At 36.8% G+C, this 23290-nt stretch overlaps 1 protein-coding gene across 1 annotated transcript; it reads right to left on the reverse strand.

Moving 5' to 3' along the window:
- Positions 1-4465: 4465 nt before the first annotated feature.
- MED6 (mediator complex subunit 6) lies at positions 4466-22992 on the reverse strand. The gene is made up of 8 exons (XM_007184379.2): positions 22830-22992; positions 19783-19942; positions 18616-18707; positions 16917-16999; positions 16503-16611; positions 14958-15073; positions 5472-5499; positions 4466-4871 (listed from the first exon to the last, which is right to left on the reverse strand). The coding sequence occupies exons 1-8, from the start codon at positions 22849-22851 to the stop codon at positions 4741-4743; spliced, it is 741 nt and encodes a 246-aa protein (XP_007184441.1). The 5' UTR covers positions 22852-22992; the 3' UTR covers positions 4466-4740.
- Positions 22993-23290: the final 298 nt, after the last annotated feature.

Below are 23290 nucleotides of genomic sequence, written 5' to 3' on the forward strand. Positions count from 1 at the left end.
AAGTAGCCAACAATCACAGGAAAGAATGCTTAACATCATCAAATCACCAGGAAATACAAATTTCAGCCTCAACAAGATACCACTGTATACCCATCAGAATGACTAAAATTTTCTTTAGTTGACAGTATCAAGGGTCAACAAAGGTGTGGACAATAGGAACTCTCGCACACTGCTGGTGGGAGTATAAACTGGAAAATAAAACAATAGAAATTTATTATCTCAAAGTTCTGAAGGCTAGTAGTCCAGAATCAAGGTATGTGCAGGGCCATGTTCCCCCTGAAGCCTACAGGGGAATCCTTCCTTGCCTCTTCTTTGCTTTTGGTAATTTGGTGTCAATTTTTGGTGTTTTTAAGCTTATAGATGCCAACACTCCAATCTTCTATCTTCACATGGTGTCTCCCTTTGTCTCTTCATGTGGCATTCTTTTTATAAGGTCACCAGTCACATCAGAATAGGGTCTCAGCCTACTCTAGCATGACCTCATCTTAACTAATAACATCTGCAATGACCCTATTTCCAAATAATATCACATTCTGAGGTACTGGGAGTTAGGACTTCAACATGTTGGGGGTGGAGAGGGGGGTGAGATGACACAATTCAGCCTATAATATACACCAAAAAGAATATTCATAAAAGCAATTTTTCACAATAGCCCAAAACTACAAACAATCCAAATGTCCATCACCATTAGAATGGATTTTTTTAAGTTGTAATACATGTATGTAAAGGAATACTGAACAGAAATGAAAATAAGAGAACCACAATAACATGAAACAACGCTGATAAATGTCACAAACATAATATTGAACAAAATAAGTCATACATGAAATATACATACTGAATCTATTCATACTAAAAATAAAAAGTAGGCAATCAAAACTAAAAATTTATTTAGGGATGCAAGGTGATGTGGTAAAAATGTAAAGAAAACAAATGATCACCATAAAACTGAGGATAAGTGTGACCTCTAATCAGGACAAACATTGTGATTAGGAGGGGACATAAAGGAGCTTCTGGGGTATTGGCAATGTTCAACTTCTTTACCTGCATGGTAAGTTTACACAGGTACAATGAACTGTACTATTATTTTGTGTACTTTTCTGTTAAGTGAAATTTTAAAATAATGTAAGTGAAAGAAAAAGGAGCTTTGCTGGAAATAAAAAGTTGAAAAAATACTAGGGTTAATATCTTTATCTCAAAGTTCATGCTTAAATAAGTGGAAAATAAGCAAAGTGCAAAAGTTCAGATAATATGTTGCCTTTTGTGTAAAAAGGGGAAATAAGAAAACATCTATTCATTTGTGCAGCAGAAATACAGTAAAGGTAAACTAGAGACTAAATAGGTTCATTTCTTCGAGAGGGGCAGGTAGGAATAAGGTGGAAAAGAAAGAAGAAGTGAGGAAGGGGTATGATACTCAGAATCTCTTTTGGACAGGTCTGCCATTAAGAACTATGCTAACAACTCACATCCCACAGAACAACAACAAAACAAAGTAATCAATAATAATGAGGGGAAAAACTAAAATGGAATTCAAAACAGAACCAAATGAACTGGAACATCTGATAAATGAGTAGTGTAACCACACTGAAAAAAAAAAATTAACCCAAGTAATTTTTAAACACAGTATCTTAACTATATATCTACAAACTAAAGACAAAAAGAACTCTAAGTAAATACTGAATTCTAATTAAGACGTTTCTTTTTTTGTAGAGGTATAGGTTAGCAACTCTAAAACAACTTTCTGTTATTCTAGGATTAAGTAAGTAAGTACAAACATTGTGGATAACAAGAAACAATTCTCATCAATGTGGAAGAAAGTTACAAATGTGAAAGAGAACAGAGTGAACCCTGTGATGATAAACTGGAATTGGTGTTATCAGTGTGAATTGGTTGCTTTTAATATTTATAGAATAGACAGATAGATATGTGTGTGGACGTATATGCATTCACTCATGTCACACACATATGTACATATCTATTTCTTTTTCTTTTTTTTTTTGGCCGTGCCACACAGCATGCAAGATCTTAGTTTCCCAACCAGGGATCGAACCCATGCCCCCTGCAGTGGAAGCACAGAGTCTTAACCACTGGGCCGCCAGAGAAGTCCCAGTATGTATCTATTTCTTAACTCTATCAGCTGACAAAGCCCAGAAGCCATGACACCCTAGTAGCAAATGAACACACCTAGCACACAGATCTTGATTTCCAAATATATTCTCCACCAAAAGGAACTAGGGATCCTTAGAGAAATGGCTGACTCCAGGGTTGGAATGAGCCTGGGATATCTTATTGTGCCAAAACATAAAGAAAATCCTCAATGAATGACAAGGTCATGTCAAAATGACCTAAGAATCAGCTTGAAACGGTTCCCATTGGCCCAATCTGGGACAATTTGAGCATCAGTATAAATTAATGATAGTAAAGAAATATAACTCGTTGAATAAATAAGAATCCAAGAGTCTACCATGATATAAATAAATAAGTAGGGGGGAAAGGAAAGCTTTTCTTTATAGCAGAAAGCCAACTAATAAACACAGAAGGAATGAAGGAATTAGAAAATCACCATTTGGCAACCATAATAGTAATAAATGATTTAGGCAAGAATTATCAGTGAATGCTACTGGAGGGTAAAAGTTCTGAGCAATAACAGGGTATTTACAGACCTCGAACTACTCCCCCCGCAAAATACCTAAATTACAAAAAGAAAAATTCTAACTTTACAGTGGAGTAACCTGACAAACACTACCTTAACCAAGTGATCAAAGTTAACATCACCAGAAATGGGACAAATTGACAGCACATGCCTCCATAAGCATCTTTTCCATGGTATTCCTAACAAAAGTGTATTTTTGCAATTAATATGTTAATTCAGAGCAACAGATTTCAACTGTTGAATCATTCTCGCAATCTTGGAATAAACAATGCTTGGGACGTGAAAAAAAATTTTTTTAAGTGCATGAGGTGAATTTAATTATGAAAATATATCAAACAAACCCAAATTAAGACACATTCAACAAAATAACTGGCCTACTCTTTAAATATCAAGTCATGAAAAACATGGAAGATTAAAGAACTGCTCCAGATTAAAGGAGACTAAAGAGATAGGACAACTAAATCTAATGCACAATTCAGGATATTCTTTTGCTGTAAATGACATTCTTGGCACCACTAGCAAAATCTGAATAAGACCTACAGATTAGATAATGGTATCATACCGGTTTAATTTTGATAATTGTACCAAGGCCATGTAAAAGAATGTCCTTGATTTTAGGAAATGCACACTGAAGTTCTTAGGGAAAATGGGCATCAAGATTGCAACCAACTCTCAATCCAAAATAAAAGGTGTATATATGTGTGTATTATATGTATATGTATACACACACACACACACACACACACAGAGAGAGGGAGAAACAGCAAATGACAACAGGAGTTAGACATAGGGAAAGAGAGATAGAGATTAAAGAATAAGACAAATATGGAAAACGTTAATATACGGGGAATTAGGGCAAAAGGTATATATGGAGGAATTCTCTGTACTACTCTGACAACTCTTCTGTAAGCCTGAAATTATGTCAAAATAAAAAAACTAAAAAATCTTACACAATACAGAAAATCAGACACTTCATAAAAGAATCAAAGATGAGAAACTATTCAACCACTTAAAATAATGAAACACCATTTTTTTGCTACTAATTGGCACTAAAAATGTAGATGACAATACTCAGTGTCAGCAAGATTCTAGAGAACTTGGTACTTTCATATTTTGCTATTAGAGTAATAACAGGTCTAAAAAAAAAGTACAGATTCTAATGATTCTACGGCTGAGACTCCATATTAAGGAAATAAACACTAAATACTGAAAACTCATGATACACTACAGCCTTATTTAAATAATGTAATCACTACAGCCTTAATGCAAATTGTAAATTGGGAAAAACTTAAGTACAACACAGGGAGAGTTTAAGAAAACAGATATAATCACTCATAGGAATTATTCAGTTAATAAAATATAAAAAGTCTATAAAAACTAAGTAAACATGGAATAGCGCATACAACAGACATAATACGATAAAGTAAAAGTGTATGAACACAATAATTACAAACTATGGTTTTAAAAATATCTACACACAGGGACTTCCCTGGTGGTCCAGTGGTTAAGACTCCATGCTTCCATGCCATGCGGTGCGGCCAGAAAAAAAAAATCTACACACAGAAAAAGAAGACAAAGAAAATCCACAACATTGTTATAGTATCTGTAGGGTGGTGATATTGCTGAATGAGGTTGTTTTCCTTTTCTTTACCTTTCAAACTGTCAGTAACTTTACTATTTTAATACTGAGGAATATACAACTAATAATAGAAAATAAGCTTAGCTACTATTTTAACATTAATCCTTTGTGTTTACAAAATGCATCTGGAAATATTTCAGAGGGAAAATAAAGGGGAAAAAGTCATGATAAACTAATTTATACAAATACCTTTATTTTGTCTTTAAACATATATCACAGTAAACATGTGAGGGAGGAAGCTGATCAAGTCCGGTAGGGAAAAGTTTACAAAAGATACATTAAAAATATTCAGATTGAAAGCATGAGCATCCTTACATCCTTTCTCAAAGAACAAGCACATTCTATACAAATGATTGTGACAAAGAATTTTAAAGTTCAAGAGCCTGTCACAGTAATGAGGTAAAATATGGACAAGAGGAGTCTTGCAAGCATCTCTCTCGTCCAATACTCACTGAAGTCTCATTCGTTTTTCAGGGGGGCCTTTAGTGCCCACAGTCTGTTGAACGTTCTTTGTGGTCTCCTTCTCCTCAGATTTTACAGTTTCTGGTATAGGTTCTGCCTCTTTCTTTGTCTGATCCACTAGACATCAAAAGCAGATATTTTTTGGAGGCGGAGGAGGGTGGAAGGATAAGACCAATTTAGACAACAGTTAATGTGAATGGTTCAGACTCTAATTTAGAACTACTTATCTCAAGTTCTAAATTTAGCTGTTTCATCAGGCAGATGTATAAGAACCAATTTACAAACCAAAAACCTGATAATACAAGCAAATTATGATACTAGACAAAAACACATGACATTTAAATAAGACATTATGCATACAAAAGATACATAATTATTCTATGCCAGGTCAATGGACAGTCCAATACCTATTCTCAATGATGAAACAGAAGGCCTTTTTTCAAACTTTTGACAACCTCGCATCGCCTCAGCTTCTCCACACACCCTCAATACCTGTTCATCCCACTCCAATGCATCTTTCAAATACTAGTATCACTACCACAAAAGCACCACCTTTTGGCAATCAGCAGATCAAAGGTTAGGAGTAACAAACTAGCATTAGAGAGTCTAAAAGGACAAAATGATCATAATTCACCTCACATGTTATGATTGTTACTGAGTTAAACAGGCTGTTTGGTCTTATTTCAAGTTTGATAAGAATTATCAGATGAACCATACCTGGGACAGGCTTTTCTCCAGACTTTTGCTGTAATTAAAAAAAAAAAAAAAAAAAAAAAACAGTGGGGAAGAGGGGTGGAGGAAGAAGAAGAAAACAGGGCAGGTTAGCAAAGCTTTTTGCTTCTTGACGTCATAATTTTCATTAAAATTACACCTGCATGCGAATTACATTATAAGTGACTTCATGAAGAGGAACTACTATCCATGTACCATAAAAAAGTAAATTTATCATTTTCTACTTCTTATTCCCCTGTTCCAGAAAAGACACAAATCTAAAACTAGAACAAAAGAATCAAACATAAAAAAACCCTTGAACATTAACAAAGCCCTTTGCCTCTGCACCGAGGCTACAATGCTTTATAAAAAGTAGCTAAGGAGAATCCAATGAGAGGGAATAATGGAGCCTTTCAAGACTCCAGAGACTTATTTGCATAGGGTATATGAGCTATAAGTAAGTAGAATGAAATTTGGATGTCTGACTTTTACAGTTGGCAGGTAGGGGACGTAAAGAAAAAGAGGTATTTTTCTATGAATATAAGGCTTCTGTTGAGTGTACTATTAGACATCAAACTGCAGGAAAAAATGATGGGGGCACTAGGAGTCAGGAACAAGGTCAGATCCTTCATTCTGCACAGCAATTCTTTTACTTCAGGGGGCCCTGTCATCTCCCTGTTCTCACTACCCAAGTTAAATGCTTTAAAACACTTTCCTCCTCCTCTCCCTCCTTCTTCCTCCTCAAGGCTCACAACCTACCCCTCATCCTCAGCCAATAAGGGTGTCAAATGCCCCAAGTTCTCTCCCATCTATCTACCTCCAAACTTATTATACCTTTATATACAGACATATATACATAAAAAATACCTCTCTATACTTCCCTGTCATCTCAGAATAAAAGTGTTCTCTTTATTTTTATAAAGTTTAATGCCTCCATTTGTTTTCTGAATTTCTTTCTGAATTTACATGCCCTCCTTAAGCTTCTTATCTATTCCTATGACTAGAGACTACACAATTTTCTGATGTCACATGCTCCAGATTCATGCTACAAACTGCCTACTAGCCCACTCCAACTACAAGTTCTGGGAACCATTACACTTAATAAGACCAAAACTGAGCTTCCCATTATTACCCATTGTACAGAAAAGGTTAATATAGAAGGCCTGAGGCTACTATCCTTAGAAGGGCCAGGCTGCAAGGTTGGCCTTTGGCTGGTATCTGGAAATTTGGATTTCAGGAGGGTTCCCACCATTTTGTAACTGATAATGGCAGTTCATTATGCCTAGACTGTTTGTATAAAAAATGTTGTTTTTGTTGAATACCTGCCTTCCTTCAAAGAATGTGGAATTTTGGTATGTGCTAGGTAGAAGGTACCTACCTGAAAAACCTCCCCCAAAAACGTGGGCACCAAGTCTCTAATGGACTTCCTTAGGCAGAAATATCACTTACATGTTGCTGCATTTTCACTGTTGAGGCAAGAGTGTACTCTGTATGACTCTTCATGGGAAGAAGAGAGTGTAAGGAAGCCTGCAGATGGATTCCTCCAGACTCCACTAACGCCTTTTTTCCTCATACCTGGCTGTATAGCCCTACTATGTCACTGTAATAACTCCTGTGAGTCCTTCAAGCAAATCTCCAAACATGGGGGTGGTCATGGGAACCCCCAACACAACAACATTATTACCTATTTTATGAACATATTCGGACTTAAACATGTCTAAAGTAATTTGAGGGAACTAATAATTTTTCTTTACTTTAAAACAGGAGAGGAAATAGATGGTGTAACATTGAGGAATGAGAAATTGAGAGGGGATATTCTTATACTGCTAGCACTGAACCACTTGAACTATATTGGACACTAGACCATATCCAGACATTAAAATAATGTCATTATCTACCTAGTGCACACTGTCTAATCTTTTCTAGTGAATACTGTCACACAAACTAGTAGGATGTGGTTTAAGATGGGAAAACAGAACGGAGGTGGCCTTTCTGACAAAATTTATTAGGTAACTTTGGAATAAACCTAACTGAAGCAATATCCTATGGTGTCCTAGCAGCTTCTGAAAACAGCACTGAAAAGACATTCATAATAAAAGGCACTGAAGGCCTGAACTCCTATCACATCAGTTTTGTTACTTTCAGTAGTAACAAAAGTTAAAATATGGAAAAAGGAGCTTCAAGGAAAAATGCAGGACTTCTCCAATATTCTCCTGAGCACCCCCATAAAGGGGCAACATCCCTCGGATCCAGAAGTCCTAAGCTACGAATGGTTCTGGGAGACACAATGGGTAAATAGGAGCTCACAGAAGGCTTCAAGGAGACCAAGAATCTATTTTCTTCTCCAGATCTGAGGAGAAATGCTGTAGGTTGGAGAAACGAAGAGATTATTAAAAGTTCTAGAGAAAGCCTTCCTTCTCCTAGTTCTGCTACATAGAGTTGACATACTCTCTCTCTTTGAGTTGGCTTTTGGCCCCTGGATGGTTAAAAGAAGGTGAGGTTCTGGAAAATGACAACTTAAGGATGACTATGGCTAAACCTTTACAAGAAAAATGTAAAAACTCACTGAAATGATATGTAGTCTGCAACCTGCTTAATATAATTGGGAGGAAATAGGGGAAGAAGAGAGAAAACAAGATTGACCATGCCTGATAACTGTTGAAGCAGGATAATATCAATAGGTACATGGGGGTTTCATTTTTTATTATTCCCTCTATTTTTATATGCATTTCTAAATTTCCATAACTTTCTACAAAGTGAAGTTTTTTTGTTTTAAGATTCAAGAGAGTCTTTGAGCTTTCTACATTGTCCAGCCTAGCTCACCAGGATAGAACAGTATATGGAATTCAAGTCAGGACCCCTAGCCAGAGAAAAAGGAACTGTCATTCAGCTGGAGTACCACAGAACCCAAACACAGCAGTAAGCTATTGAATGTTCTGGAGGTTGGCTTATGAAAATAGAACCCCTAACAACTATATTTAACCCCAAATCTGTTTCTTTTCCTATATTCTGAATTTGGGTTCAACACCAAGTTGATTCTAATCCTAGGCCTGAAACCTCAGAATCATCCATAATGCCAATCTCTCCATATCCAACCACCAAATTTAGGCAATGCTAAATCTGAAATATATCTTGAATCTGTTTCCTCTCTATCTATGGCCACAGAATTAATTCAGGCTTTCCATAATCTAACTTCCTTGACTCCAAACATCACATTTTTTTTAACATCTTTATTGGAGTATAATTGCTTTACAATGGTGTGTTAGTTTCTGCTTTATAACAAAGTGAATCAGTTATACATATACATATATCCCCATATCTCTTCCCTCTTGCATCTCCCTCCCTCCCACCCTCCCTACCCCACCCCTCTAGGTGGTCACAAAGCACCGAGCTGATCTCCCTGTGCTATGCGGCTGCTTCCCACTAACTACCTATTTTACATTTGGTAGTGTATAGATGTCCATGCCACTCTCTCACTTTGTGCCAGCTTACACCTTCCCCCTCCCCATATCCTCAAGTCTATTCTCTAGTAGGTCTGCATCTTTATTCCCGTCTTGCCCCTAGGTTCTTCATGACCATTTTTTTGTTTGTTTTTTAGATTCCATATATATGTGTTAGCATACGGTATTTGTTTTTCTCTTTCTGACTTACTTCACTCTGTATGACAGACTCTAGGTCCATCCACCTCACTGCAAATAACTCAATTTCATTTATTTTTATGGCTGAGTAATATTCCACTGTATATATGTGCCACATCTTCTTTGTCTGTTCATCTGTCGATGGACACTTAGGTTGCTTCCAAGTCCTGGCTATTGTAAATAGAACTGCAATGAACATTGTGGTACATGACACATTTTCCTATGCATCTTCTATACCATTAATGGTTATCGTCCTAAAACAAACAAGTAACTACATTATTTCCTTGCAACTGTTTTTAAACATTTAATGGGTCCCTACTACCATCATCAATAATTCACAGCTAGTCAGTGCTGAGTGTCAAGAAGATGAGGCAGAGGATATCTCAGTTTACTTCAAGAGAGGATGTATTTGAAAAAGAATGTACAAAAATTACCACTGCTTTCATTTGTCTTTAGTGATGACAGCTATTGTTTTAATACTTCAAATAACATTTAATGTACCTGGAAACGTATGTTTACAGGAGTGGTACCAGGTTATGGGTTTAAAATAGTGAATAAACACTGGACTATAGAACTAACCACAAACTCCTTTGTGGAGCATATACAATTCTTCTCAATATGACCTTAATCGAAATTTTAGGTCTCATATTTCACTACCCTTCCCTTCACAAACACATAAGAGTAATAAAACTTCAGAGTATTTTCTGGTCCTTTTCCTTTTTTTTACAGGTACATTGAGGTATAACTGATACACGAAAAAAACCTGCACATATTTGATATACACAATTTGATGAGTTTGGACATATACATACACCTGTGATACCATCACCACAATCAAGGTAATAAACATATCCATCACCTCCAAAAGATTTCTTCTGTTCCTTTAGTTTGGGTTTTGTGTGTGCGTGTGTGTTAAGAACACCCAATATGAGATCCACCCTCTTACCAAGTTTTTAAGTGCACAACACCATATTGTTAACTGTAAGCAGTATGTTGTACAGCAGATCTCTACAACTTATTCATCTTATATAACTGTAACTTTACAGCCTTTTTAGAACTCCCTATTTTCCCCTTCTTCCATCCTCTGGCAACCACTATAATATTTTCTGCATCTGTAAGTCTATTTTAGATACCTCATGTAAGTGAAATCATATAGTATTCATCTTTCTGTGACTGACATCTCAATTAGCACAATATCTTCCAGGTTCATCCATGACACCACAAATGGTACAATTTCCTTCTTTTTTAAGGCTGAATAATATTCAACTATATGTATATCCCACAGTTTCTTTATCCATTCATCTGTTGATGGACATTAGGGCTATTTCCATACCTTGGCTAATGTGGATAATGCTAAATATTCACAAAAGTAATAAATGGGAATACAGATAGCTCAGGTTTCAAACTATATTACAAAGCTACAGCAATCAAAACAGTATAGTATTGGCATAAAAACAGACATAGATCAATGGAACAAAATAGAGAGCCCAGAAATAAACCCATGCATATATGGTCAGTTAATTTACACCACACACAAAAATTAACTAAGAATGGATTTAAGACTGGAATGTAAGATCTGAAACCATAAAACTCCCAGAAGAAAACATAGGCAGTAAGCTCCTTGACATCAGTCTTGGTGATCAGTTTTTGGGTTTGACATGAAAAGCAAATGCACCAAAAGCAAAAATAAACAAGTGGGACTACATCAAACCAAAAAGCTTCTGCACAGCAAAGTAAGTCCTCAACAAAATGAAAAGGCAACCTACAAAATGGAAGGAAATATTTGCAAATTGCATATCTGATAAGAAGTTAATATCCAAAATATATAAAGAACTCATACATCTCAACAGTGAAAAAACAAACAATTCAATTAAAAAATGGGCAGAGGACCTGAATAGATATTTTTCCAAAGAAGACATACAGATGGCCAACAGGTACGTGAAAAGTTGCTCAACATCACTAATCATCAGGGAAATGCAAATCAAAACCACAATGAGATATCACTTTATAGTTGTTATAATGGTTACCATAGAAAAGACAAGAAGTAACAAGTGTTGGTGAGGATATAAAAAAAGGGAATACTTGTGTACTGTTGGTGGCAATATAAATTGGTGCAGCCAATTTGGAAAACAGTACAGAGGTTCCCCAAAAAATTAAAAACAGAACTACCATATGATCCAGCAATCCCACTTTTGGGTATATATTTGAAGGGAATGAATACAGGATCTCGAATGGACACCTGCATTCCCACATTCACTGCAGCATTATCCACAATAGCCAAGGTATGGAAACAATCTACATGTCTGTCAACAGAATGGGTAAAGAAGATGTGAGATATATATATGTGTGTGTGTGAGAGAGACATATGTGATACACACGCACACATATACAGGAATATTATTTAGTCATGAGAAAGAAGGATATCCTGCCATTTGTGAAAGGATGAACCTGGAGAGCATTATACTAAGTGGAGTCAGACAGGCAAATATGATATATCACATCACTTATATGTGGAATCTAAAATGTTCAAACTCCTACAGAGAGTACAGCAGTGCCTGCCAGTGGCTGAGGGGGTGGGGGAAATGGGGAGATGTTGGTGAAAGGTATAAGATGAAATAAGTTCTGGAAATCTAATACACAACATGGTAATTATAGTTAGTAACATTGTATTATATATTTGAAAGTTGCTAAGATAGTAAAACTTAAATGAACTCACCATAAAAAAGAACAGTAATTATGTGACATGACAGAGATGTTCGCTAATGCTATGGCGGTAATCATTTTGCAGTATATAAGTGTATCAAATCAACAGGTTGTACACCTTAAACTTACCCAATGTTACACCAATTATACCTCAATAAAGCTGATAACAAAAAGTTTATCCCTAAGTATGTTTTTGATGCTACTGTAAGTGGGATTTTCTTGATATCCTTTACTGATAGTTGTTAGTATATAGAAGTACAACTGATTTTTGTGTGTTGATTTTGTATCCTGCAACTTCACTGAATTCATGTATTAGTTATAACAGTTTTTTAATGGAGTCTTTAGGGTTTGCTATGTATAAGATCATATCATCTGCAAACAGATAATTTTACTTCTTTTCCCATTTGGATCCCTTTTACTGCCTAATTTCTCTGGCTAGGTCTCCCAGCACTATGCTGAATAGAATTGTGGAGGGTGGATATCCTTGTTCCTGATCTTAGAGAAAAAGATTTGTTCTTCACCACTGAATATGATGATAGCCGTGGGTCTGTTATACATGGCTTTTATGATGTTGAGGTACATTCCTTTTATACCTAGTTTGCTGTTTTTATCATAAAAAGATGCTGAATTTTCCCAAATGCTTTTTCTGCATCTATTGAGACGATCATGTGATTTTTATCCTTCATCCTGATAATGTAGTGTATCATACTGATTGATTTTAGTATGTTGAACCATCTCTGCACACCAGGGATAAATCCCACTTGATCACGATATATGATCCTCTTAATGGGCTATCGCATTTGATTTGCTAGTATTTCATTGAGAATTTTTGCATCTATTTTTATTGGACTGTAGTTTTCTTGTCTTGTAGTGTCTTTTGGTCTTTGGTAACAGAGTAATGCTGGCCTCATAAAATGAATTTGGAAGTGTTCCCTCCTCTTTAATTTTTTGGAAGAGTTTGAGAAGGATTGGTGTTAATTCTCTTTAAATGTCTGGTAGAATTCACCCATGAAGTCATCTGTTCCTAGACATTTCTTTGGGAAGTTTGTGATTACTGATTCAGTCTCCTTACTCATTATTGGTCTGTTCAGATTTTCTATTTCTTCATGACTCAGTCTTGGTAGGTCATATGTTCTAGGAATTTCTTATAGGTTACCCAATTTCTTGGCATATAAACTGTTTACAGTAGTCTCTTATGATCATTTTACTTCTGTGGCATCAGTAGTAACATCTCTTCCGTTTCTAACTTTATTTGAGTCTCCTCTCTTTGTTAGTCTAGCTAAAAGTTGGTCAATTTTGTTTATCTTTTCAAAACACCATCTCTTAGTTTCCTTGCTTTTTTGTTGTTGTTGTTGTTTTTATTGAACTATAGTTGATTTAAAATGTTGTGTTAGTTTCTGGTGTATCACTGATTCTTTTCTATTGTTTTTCTAGTCTCTATTTCATAATTTTTAATCTTTGTAATTTCTTTCCTTCTGCTAACTTATAAGTGGAAATTAAACAACACACTCCTGAACAGCCAGTAGGCCAAAGAAGGAATCAAAAGGGAAATCAGAAATTATCTGGAGAGAAATTAAAATGAAAATACAACATACCAAAACTTATGGGATGCAGGAAAAGAAGTACTAAGAGGGAAGTTTATAGCAATAAATCCTACATTAAAAAGAAGGAAAGATCACAAACAATCTAACTTTATACCTCAAGAAACTAGACAAAGAACAAACTAAGGGATTTTCTTGGTTTCTGAGTATGTGTTCATCAATCATCTTTCATGTTTTTGGTTTTGCATTTTCTGTTCACATTTTCTAGATCAGCACTGCCCAAAATATAATGTGAGTCACAAAGACAAGCTATATATGTAATTTAAAATTTTCTAGTAGTCACATTTTCAGAAAGAAACAGATGAATTCTATTATTTTTAACCAAATATATCTAAAATAGTATCACTGACATATAACCAATATTTTTAACTATTAATGAAATATTTTATAAATTTTTCTGTACTAAGTGCTTGAACCCAGTATGTATTTCACACATTACACAACTCAATTTGGACTAGCTGTGTTTCAAATGCACAATAGTCACATGTGCCTAGGGGCTACTGTACTGTGAAGGTCTAGGTGTTCTGCCACGAATGGCCAACCACACCTAACCTCATACACTCGGTAGTCACTACTCATTATCTTACACACAGCTATAATTCATTTATTTATTTATTTAACAGACATTGTTTCATCTTCAAGCGCAATGCATGAGATTTCTCTAAACTGGCTTTTTGGTCCTGAGTTCCAGCTGTGGTCTCTGCTCCCTTCACTACCACGTCACCATTCCAACAGTACATCTCATCCAGTAGAGTCAGGGAAGGGGGGAAGGAAAGGCCTATTCTAAAGTCATCTCAGGGTGTGAAAAATCTCAGTCTAAAACAACCCTTGAAAATCTCTTAAATAGGCCCTCCACAGGAAAAACATGACCTTGTGTGTACACAGCCCTGTAAAGATAAGTAAGAGCTGAGACAAACCATAAGAATAACATGTTCACATATTCCATCTCACACTTACTTCTCTGCAAAAGCTCATTTAATACCACAGTACGTGGACCTGCTATTGTTGTTGGAATGCCCAAGACAACATAATGGAATTCATATAACTCCAACACCAGTATATGTTATATGTCTACTTATTATTACTCCTGCCTCCTCCATTATCATGCCAAACCCTCCACATCAAATGTACTATTCTTTTTATTACAAAATTTTTATTATTCTATCATTTAAGGACTTAAATACCCTCTACATCAGGCTGGAAGGCAGCACATACAGTAAAAACAGCATGAGTTTCAAATTCTAGTTCTGTTACCATCTATGACACTTTCAGCAACCTTCTGAATGAGAATATTATCTATATTCAGTCCTCATAGTTTATGAAGATTCAATGAGGAATTAAACTTTAGAGCACAGAACAGTACTAATTCCATTCCCTTTACCACCTCCTCCATTAAGTCCTTGAAAAACCTTCCTTTGACTCAGAGATCATTTTTTTAACTAACGAGGAAAATCAGTATTTTTAGGTCACATCTGAAACAGTTCTCAATTAAAAATAAATATGCCAGGAAAAAGTGTTGAATCAAAATTAACCACATGCATTCTCATTACCTGCACAAATTTGGGTGGAAATTTTTGTCTAAGGTCTAGGAGTAAAGCATCCACACGTTGTCTCTGGAAAATAGAGCTTGGTTCTTCTTTCCTTTTGACTTTAGGTTTGACTTTATCTATTAAAACATAAAGTCCAAATCAAAACATTGTCTAACTACTTTGGTGCCTTATATTTTACAAATCTTTGTCTGCCACGAATATATTCAAATTTCATTCTTTCTAATGGCTGCTATTCCAAAGATAATCCCCCCAAATAAGGTAAACATAGCATATACAGAGAAGCATTCAAACTCTCCCTCTGAAATGAGGTTAAAATTCTCACATTTAAAAAGCTGATATATCTTTTAAAGACATTTCAGTTTTAGCATGTAAACATGGCTAAACATCGTTCTTATGTTTCCATAATTACTTAATTATGGAAAACTTTAAGGCTAAATTTTCCATAATTACCTAAGTCACATTCAGATTATTGGTTTGAAATTATCTTGTGTATATTTTAAGTGTATTAAACGGACTTTTCCCACAAAACCTAATAGGTCCAAATGGAAAATGCAACTTTCATAAACTCAAGTAACCACACTCAATTATGAAGACTATAATCCACTGAGAAAAACAGGACAAACCAAACAACAGAAGATCATAAAGACAAGAGAGAAAAGAACTTGCAAGAAAAATTATGAAGCTAATCACGTGTGGGATTTTCCCTGGGAGGGGAGTGTGCTGGTGGACTGTCTATAAAGAAAGGGTTCCAGTTAAGTTCTACTCCCAACATTTCATTAGGGTAGGGGCAAAGAGCTCTAGGGAGAAGTTTATTCAACTGATGCAAACTTTCCTAAGTCAAATGTTGTTGCCGGGACCTACTATGACGAATAAATATAACTGTATCTCAAAGACCATTCATTCCATGGGTCTGAATTTTATTTAAAGGTTACTTTTTCCATAGTAATTCATTTTAAGTTGCTATTTCTCTAGAAAGAAATGCAGAATATAGGTATACTGCTATAGATACATTTCTAGAAGTACTTTTATTGGTAAAATATGGTGCAGAACAAGTAGCAGATTAGCAGCTATGGCAACTAGAGGACCTGGCATCACGACAGGCGGTAACATGGAAAGATCAGAAAACAGACTGGTCATCTGGAGATAGGGCTTTAAGAGCATCTCCCCTGTTTCAAAAACTTGGAAGACTTGGGTTCCAGATTTCAAGATGACTCAACAGTTTGGTAAGCAGGAAATATCATCATTACTCATTCCTCATCACTGATTTCCCCTACATGTCCTAAATATTTTAAAACCTTGCATCAACTTATCAAAGATTATCATGTACCAAAGAGATTAAAATTTGTACCTGTTCCTATGGGAATGCTATTACTACCACATCTAGTTACATGAATCATAGCTCTGACAATGTCATCATCCTATGAAACCTTCCTATGGAGAAGTAAAACACAGCTAGAAATCATAAATAGCCATTTTCCGAAAGAAAGCAGCTTCATTCTCCAAGTAACAAAAAGTGTTTTAGGAGGGTCTCGGTGTCCCACCTACCTTGCTCTTCATGATCTTTGAAGTGCCACCAATACCCTTTGGAAGGATGATATCGACAGTATGACATAGCTTCATCAAAAGCTGACTGAATGCCATGTACCGCAGTAAGCTTATAAAGAGAAAACAATTCTGAATTTCTCATCAATCATCCAAAATTTACAAAGTGAACACAAAATATTACATATGCAAAGACAGTAATTCTTCTGCTTTTCAGAACCTGAATCACTATGTATCTAGGGGTGGTATATACTTTGAACATGGAGTTGGCCCATAGGAACCAATGCTTAAGATATTCTAATAGTCAATACTTTATACCAACTTACACGAGGGAGAGGAGTTCCTGTTTAATTCTCGGTAGCAAGGTAGTTTAGTTAGAAGTTTTCTTTAATGTTTAAAGTATGTAAAGACACTCACCACTCTAGAGTTTATAACGGATCCCAAGTCTGGTGCCTGATAGATCACTCCGGCAATAATATAGTAATCAGCCAGTGGGATAACTAAAGCAGTGGGGAAAAAAAAAGTTTATCAATATAGCTATGCACACAAACTGCTAAATATATTTCCATAAAAAGAACAACTAAAGTCCGACATTTTCCCATACTAAAGCTTAAGGTAGGGTTTGGCAAGTCCCGTTTTTGTAAATAAAGTTATATAGGAAAATAACCACACTCATTCATTTGCGTTATTATCTAAGGCTGCTATGGCACTAGTTGAATAGTTGTCTCAGAGACCATGAGGCCCACAAAGCCTAAAATATTTAGTCTCTGGACCTTCACAGAAAAAGTCTGCTAAAAAAAAAAGTTTGCCCTAGGAGCAGTGTTTCTTAAACTTTAACGTGCATTTGAATCACCTGAGTATCTTGTTAAAATCAGATTCTTACTCAGTAAGGACCATGCATTTCTAACAAGTTCCTAAGTGATCCAATGCTGCTGTCCGTCAACCACACTTTGGGGAGTAAGACCTTAGAGCAAGAGAGATTTAGGGCCCAGGATGAAGATACCAGACACGCCGAACTTGCCTCTGTGCCCCAGTCCGAGGTCCTCCGGAATAAAACAGCGGCTAGTGAGGCTGGTGCCGCCTTCTGTCGCTTCTGTACCTGGAACCCTTTCATCATGGAACTCTTGTCTCCAGCTTTGCCTTTGTTCTAAGTTTCTCTTTCTCTCTGGGCAGGGACTCTAGATCTTTGACTTTTTTTTTTTTTAATTTATTTATCTTTATTTATTTATTTTTGGCTGTGTTTGGTCTTTGCTGCGGTGCGCGGGCTTCTCATTGCGGTGGCTTCTCTTGTTGTGGAGCACCGGCTCTAGGCGCTCGGGCTTCAGTAGTTGTGGCTCGCGGGCTCAGTAGTTGTGGCGCACGGGCTTAGCTGCTCTGCGGCATGTGGGACCTTCCCGGACCAGGGCTCGAACCCGTGTCCCCTGCACTGGCAGGCGGATTCTTAACCACTGCGCCACCAGGGAAGTCCTAGATCTTGGACTTTGAAAGTAAATTTGGATTCTTGACTCTGGAACCACAACTTCAGTAGCAAGTCATTCTCTGGAATCAATACTAGGTTGAAGGTTATTCTCAAAGGTCTTGATGAGAGTATCTAATTTAAGAGATGTAGCTGGTCATCTCTGGAATAGGTGACTAGCTCTTTGATTCAAAATCAAGTCTGAATTCTATACTTTTCAGTATGATTTCTAAAGCAAGTTTTTGTCTGGTAATTTTGGTTGAATGTGTCAATGAGGATTTTCCATTGATTTTTATGAATTTGGTGCAACTACATGTATCATGAATTAAACCTGATTTCCTTCTGAGAGACTAGAATTTTGACAGGCAGAGGACGTCTACATGATCAGTCCTCAATAAAAATTCTGGACTCAGAGTCTCCAACAGTCTTCCCCGAGCTCTGAGCAGACATATTACACACGTGGGGCTGCATTTCACTACTAGAGGGAAGGTGCACTTGGTGTGGCCCCTCACAGAAGGGAAAGCATAGGAAGCGTACACATGCATTCCTACAAATCCCTAAAACAGAACCCAATCCACAAAAATAAGAACATATAGCTCAGGAGTAAATAAATCATGGTATTTTAAGAAGAAAATAATGCCTAAAGTTTACATATTTTACCTTGAGTAGGGGACTGCCGCTGTTGCTTCCGAATGATAAAAAGAATGGGCTCTTGAGCATGTAAAAGGATGTATTCCACTCCAACCATCTGACTGAAAACAGGACACAGACATTCAGAGATCTATGAATGCCCTACAAACAATTCTGTAGAACATTCAAATTATCACATGAAAGTATAGCAACACTGTAAACAGGATAAAACTGCCTATGTTTGATATTAAAAATTGGCTGTTCAATAAAACTGGCTATTTTTCCCAGGTAGGTGGGGCACAGATAAAGTAAGATTTTGTTTTTAAACAACAACAAAATTTCTCTACCAAAATCCATGATGAACTTAAATCGGAGTATTTTCAGTCATGGAAGTACAATGAACCTACATTTCAAAAAAGGCAACCAAAATACCAGGATGCTTCCTGACCAAGGAGATCTATAAATATATATAAAATATAAAAATATACATGAACACTATACCTGTCTTAATATAGATCGCTACTATATATTATACCCAACCAGAAAACATCAAAAACCTTACCCTCACCCCCAACATATTTTTTCCTGACATGCTATGTTTAAAAGCAACACCAAGGTATCTCAGTAAATGTAAATATTTACCTCATAACAAAAGCTATTTAAAATACCAGAAATTTAATTTCTTAGATCCCCTGCTCCCCATGTTTAGCTGACAGATGAAAAACTTCATTACACAGTTGTTTCAGAAACTTTTGTAATAGTAATAAATTCTTAATTATTTAGCATCCCAAGTCTGAAGAATCTTGCTAAATTTGGCTAAAATTTTGTTTGTCAAACAAAGAAAAATCTACTGTAAACTCGACTGTGGTTTAAGACATTAAATTAGATGTAGAGGAGACAACATATATAGTTACCTGGTTAAGGACAACAGTTGCATTGCTGAAATCAATGAGATTTACATCTAAACCTCATAGTTGCATTTTAACTGGACAGTAATATGTGAAGTTATAAAGAAAAGACTTCCTAGGTTACAAGTGACTACTAATAATTCCTTTGCATGTCAAATTTGCACAAACCCAAACAAAACTCCGGTTCTTCCAAAACTTCTACTCTGTACTTCATGATCCACAGCTGGAAAGAACTATTCATTACAAAATCTGCAGTTGGCAAAGATGCTACCTTCTTATAATAACTTACTTTAAGTGTTCTAATGTTAGCCTCTGCATTTTGACCACTTCATTATTACATGTCCTGTCATAAAAAGGATTACTTCTTTCTGAAAAGTAATCCAGGACACTTCCACTGTTCAAAATAGGGATCCAGGAACTGTCAACCCAAGAGATTCCCAGCAGATTATCTATAGAAAAGAAACAAAATGATAAAGGATGAGAAAAGAGAAAAAAATCCAATCCAACAAACATTTATTATGCATATAACGTAGGAGGCACTATGAATATAAGGATGACGTGTATCCTAACCTACATACCCTCTCAGTCCAGCAGAAGAGATAAGTATGCAAGAAAGCAATGACAACACAAGATCCATAATAAAGGTATGAATAAATGTGTTATGAGAGCACAGTGAAGCGAGCAGAATACCTTACCTGAGGGAACAGGAATGATTTTTCATGGGGTGAGGAGGAGGTGGGTTTTAGCACTATATGTTAAAGAATAAATAGAGGCTTACCATGGAGAAAAGAGAGGCAAAGTAATTCCAAGCAGAGGTAATGCATATACAAAGGTAGGGAAATATAAAAGTATATTATATGTTTAATTGGGAGATTCTGATTGACATATATACACTAATATGTATAAAAGAGATAACTAATGAGCCTGCTGTATAAAAAATAAATAAAATTCAAAGATTCAATAAATAAATAAAAGTATATTATATGTTTAAAGAATAACTCAATTAGGTGAAGAAGTTATAGGATTTGAAATCTAGAGAGGTCTTTCAAAATATTGGAAATCCTGAGTTTTTATAATGTTGGCAACTAATTCAAAAATTTTCAGACAATATGTATGCCAAAGGAAACACATCCATTGCCACTAGTGGGAGATCTTCCAATTAAAGAGACAGAAATAAGTTAGGAATCTATTATTTTAGATGAGATAATAATGATGTAAAAGGGGCAAATGAAAAGTAGAATGTCCTTAATTACAGCCATACAATTTCATATTTTAAAGAATTAAACCTTAAATTTTTCAAAATGGAAAAATTTTTAAAAGGCATGATAAGTAGGGCTAGATAGCTTTAATTAATGAGCTTTAATTGGGTACTGGCTGCAATGTGTCATACCACTGACAGTACTAAATCCCACTAGCTGTAAGTCATGAAACATCAAATTGCCTATATAATTACTGGCTGAAGGAGGAAGAATGGAAAACTTCAACCTCCCCATGCCTTAGTTTTCTCATCTATAAAATAGGGATTATAATAGTATCTCCATGCTAGGTTATATACGTAAAATGCTTAGTACATTTTAATAACCCAATAAATGTTCATTATGATGATGATGGTGGTAGTGCTGGTAGTCAATTTCTTTTAAGATTAATATGAACAAAACTTATTTCTGGCTTAACCAAAGGCTGTCCTAGTTTGTGCCTCTTTTTTTTTTTTTTCTAGTTTATGCACTTTTAAAAAAAATAGAAACATCTTTCATTCTCAAAAGGGTATAGGTTTACTAGATATTCAAATGGTCACGCTAGATTAAACTCATTTCAAATGTCACTAATCTCTGCAAAGGCTTTCTCTACTTTGCAAGGCAGAAATAATGGTTTCTTTCTCTATGTCCTCATAGTGGTTTCTATATAGTTTTATTATTAATTATTAATAACCCATAAATACAAATGTTTTCCCATTAAATGTTGAGTTTTTTAAGGAACTGGGGCTGTGGGTTACTCATCAGAACTAGCACAGGACCTGTTTGGTAAGAATTAGAAAATGTTTACTAATTCAAGATTAAGGGCTAAGGACAAGTTACTCCACCGGTCATAAAATAACACATACTCCAGTATCCAAGGATGTTCAGTTACAAACTAGTTAACTGGGGTTAAGAGGGTGGTGTGTGGCTGTGAAATAGGATATATTAGTTCTCCCACATAGGAACTACCTGTGACCACAGCCCAATAAAGAGAATACACTACCAAAACAAGCAGACCCCAACTATTTCTTACCATCTCCACTGTTACCACCCTAGTCTGAGCCACCTCCAAATCTCCATGCATTACAAAAATGCCTTCCTAACCGGTCTCCCTAATTCTACCTTTGCCCTCCTACAGTGTTCTCAGCAGCCAAGGTGATCCTAAAAAAAAGTAAGTCAGGTTACGTTCATCACCTCTGGTCAAAACCCTCCAGTGGTTCTCTATTTTACTCAGAGGACAAACCAAATGCCTTACCACGGCCTACAATTCCTGTATGATCAAGCCACCACACCAATTCTCTCTCTGACCTCATCTACTTCCCGCCTCCTCGCTCACTGCGCTTCAGCCATACTGGCCCCCTTGCTGTTCTTCGGACATGTTCCCACCTTAGAGCCTTTGCAATGACCCTAACAAATCTAAATAAAAAGTAAAAAGTTATGAAAGCTAAACAGCCTGGTGGACTAAACGTTTCTCTTTTTTTATTCAGTAGCAAGGGAGAGCATATTGACATGGCTCTAATACAGCTCTCTAACAATCAGCAAGTAATGAAATTAGGTACTTGATATTCTCACTCATAACGAAAGACAAACATATAGTAAACATTATCCAGAACTGCTGAAGATCACTGGACATGTTGACAATATATAGATGACAATATATTTGTAATATGTGTGCTAGACTCCAATTTGGTTAATATAGAAAAAGGAACCTCAAACGTCAGGAATAAGGTAGGCCCCAGGCCAAGTGCCAAGAATGAACCAAACACTGTCGGCTCACGACCCCACCCCCTTCTCTGTGGTTCCTTCACCTGGACAGAACAGCCCCAATACTGCTGTAGAGAAACGTATGTAGGACAACACCGCAGGGCTCAAAGCCCAGAGCTTCTTCCAACCCCTTCGTTTTGACGCTTCTAAGAGACTCCTGAAGAACTGCGAAAATCTGGGCAATTTTTCGACAGATTGGCGCTTTGGGTCGTTCACAGAAAACATTCCAAAGAGCTTGGGAGACACCACAAAGGAACCGGAATCTTGCCCTCAAGAGCTATAAATCCTTAAACCAGATTCCAAACAATCAGGAAACAAAGGGGACAGCACAGGTTACCTCGGATATCCACCGCCGCCATAGTTCCAAAGGCGTTCTCAGGTTCTTCTTCCGGCGCAGAGTAAACGTAACAAGTCTGAGACGAAAGAGCTCTGCTGCAGAGCTGAGGAATGTTAAGGAGGAACCAAAAGAGGGGAGGAGACCGCGAGGCCAGGAAGACCGGGCAGGGAAAGGGAAGAAGCGGAGAGAATAGGAGGTGGAGCGGGGCGGGGCTGAGGGGCGGGGCTGAGAGAGGGTGGGGCGGGCTGGGAGGTGCAGCGGGGCGGGGAAGAGGGGAGGGGCGGAGAGAAGGGGTGGGGCTGGGCTAGGAGGTGGGGCGGGGCAAGGAGGAGTGGGGCGGGGCAAGGAGGAGGGGGGCGGGATGGAGCCGGGAAGTAGAGTTGGGTGGGGAGGAGAGGGGTGGGACAAGGCAGAGAAGGGCGGGGCGGGGCTGGGAGGTGGAGCGCGGCGGGGAGGGAAGG

This window comes from Balaenoptera acutorostrata, chromosome 3, assembly GCF_949987535.1.
Source record: "Balaenoptera acutorostrata chromosome 3, mBalAcu1.1, whole genome shotgun sequence".
NCBI lineage: Eukaryota > Metazoa > Chordata > Mammalia > Artiodactyla > Balaenopteridae > Balaenoptera > Balaenoptera acutorostrata.

What these genes read in the sequence shown, in the direction of transcription:
- MED6 (XM_007184379.2), bottom strand. Translation starts at nt 22,851, where the DNA reads ATGGCGGCGGTGGATATCCGAG. An exon ending in CAAAGATCATGAAGAGCAAG is followed by an intron (nt 15,074 to 16,502) that starts GTAGGTGGGACA and finishes ATGTTTTAATAG; the next exon opens with ATAAAGTCAAACCTAAAGTC. An exon ending in TTCCACCCAAATTTGTGCAG is followed by an intron (nt 5,500 to 14,957) that starts GTAATGAGAATG and finishes TTTTAATTACAG; the next exon opens with CAAAAGTCTGGAGAAAAGCC.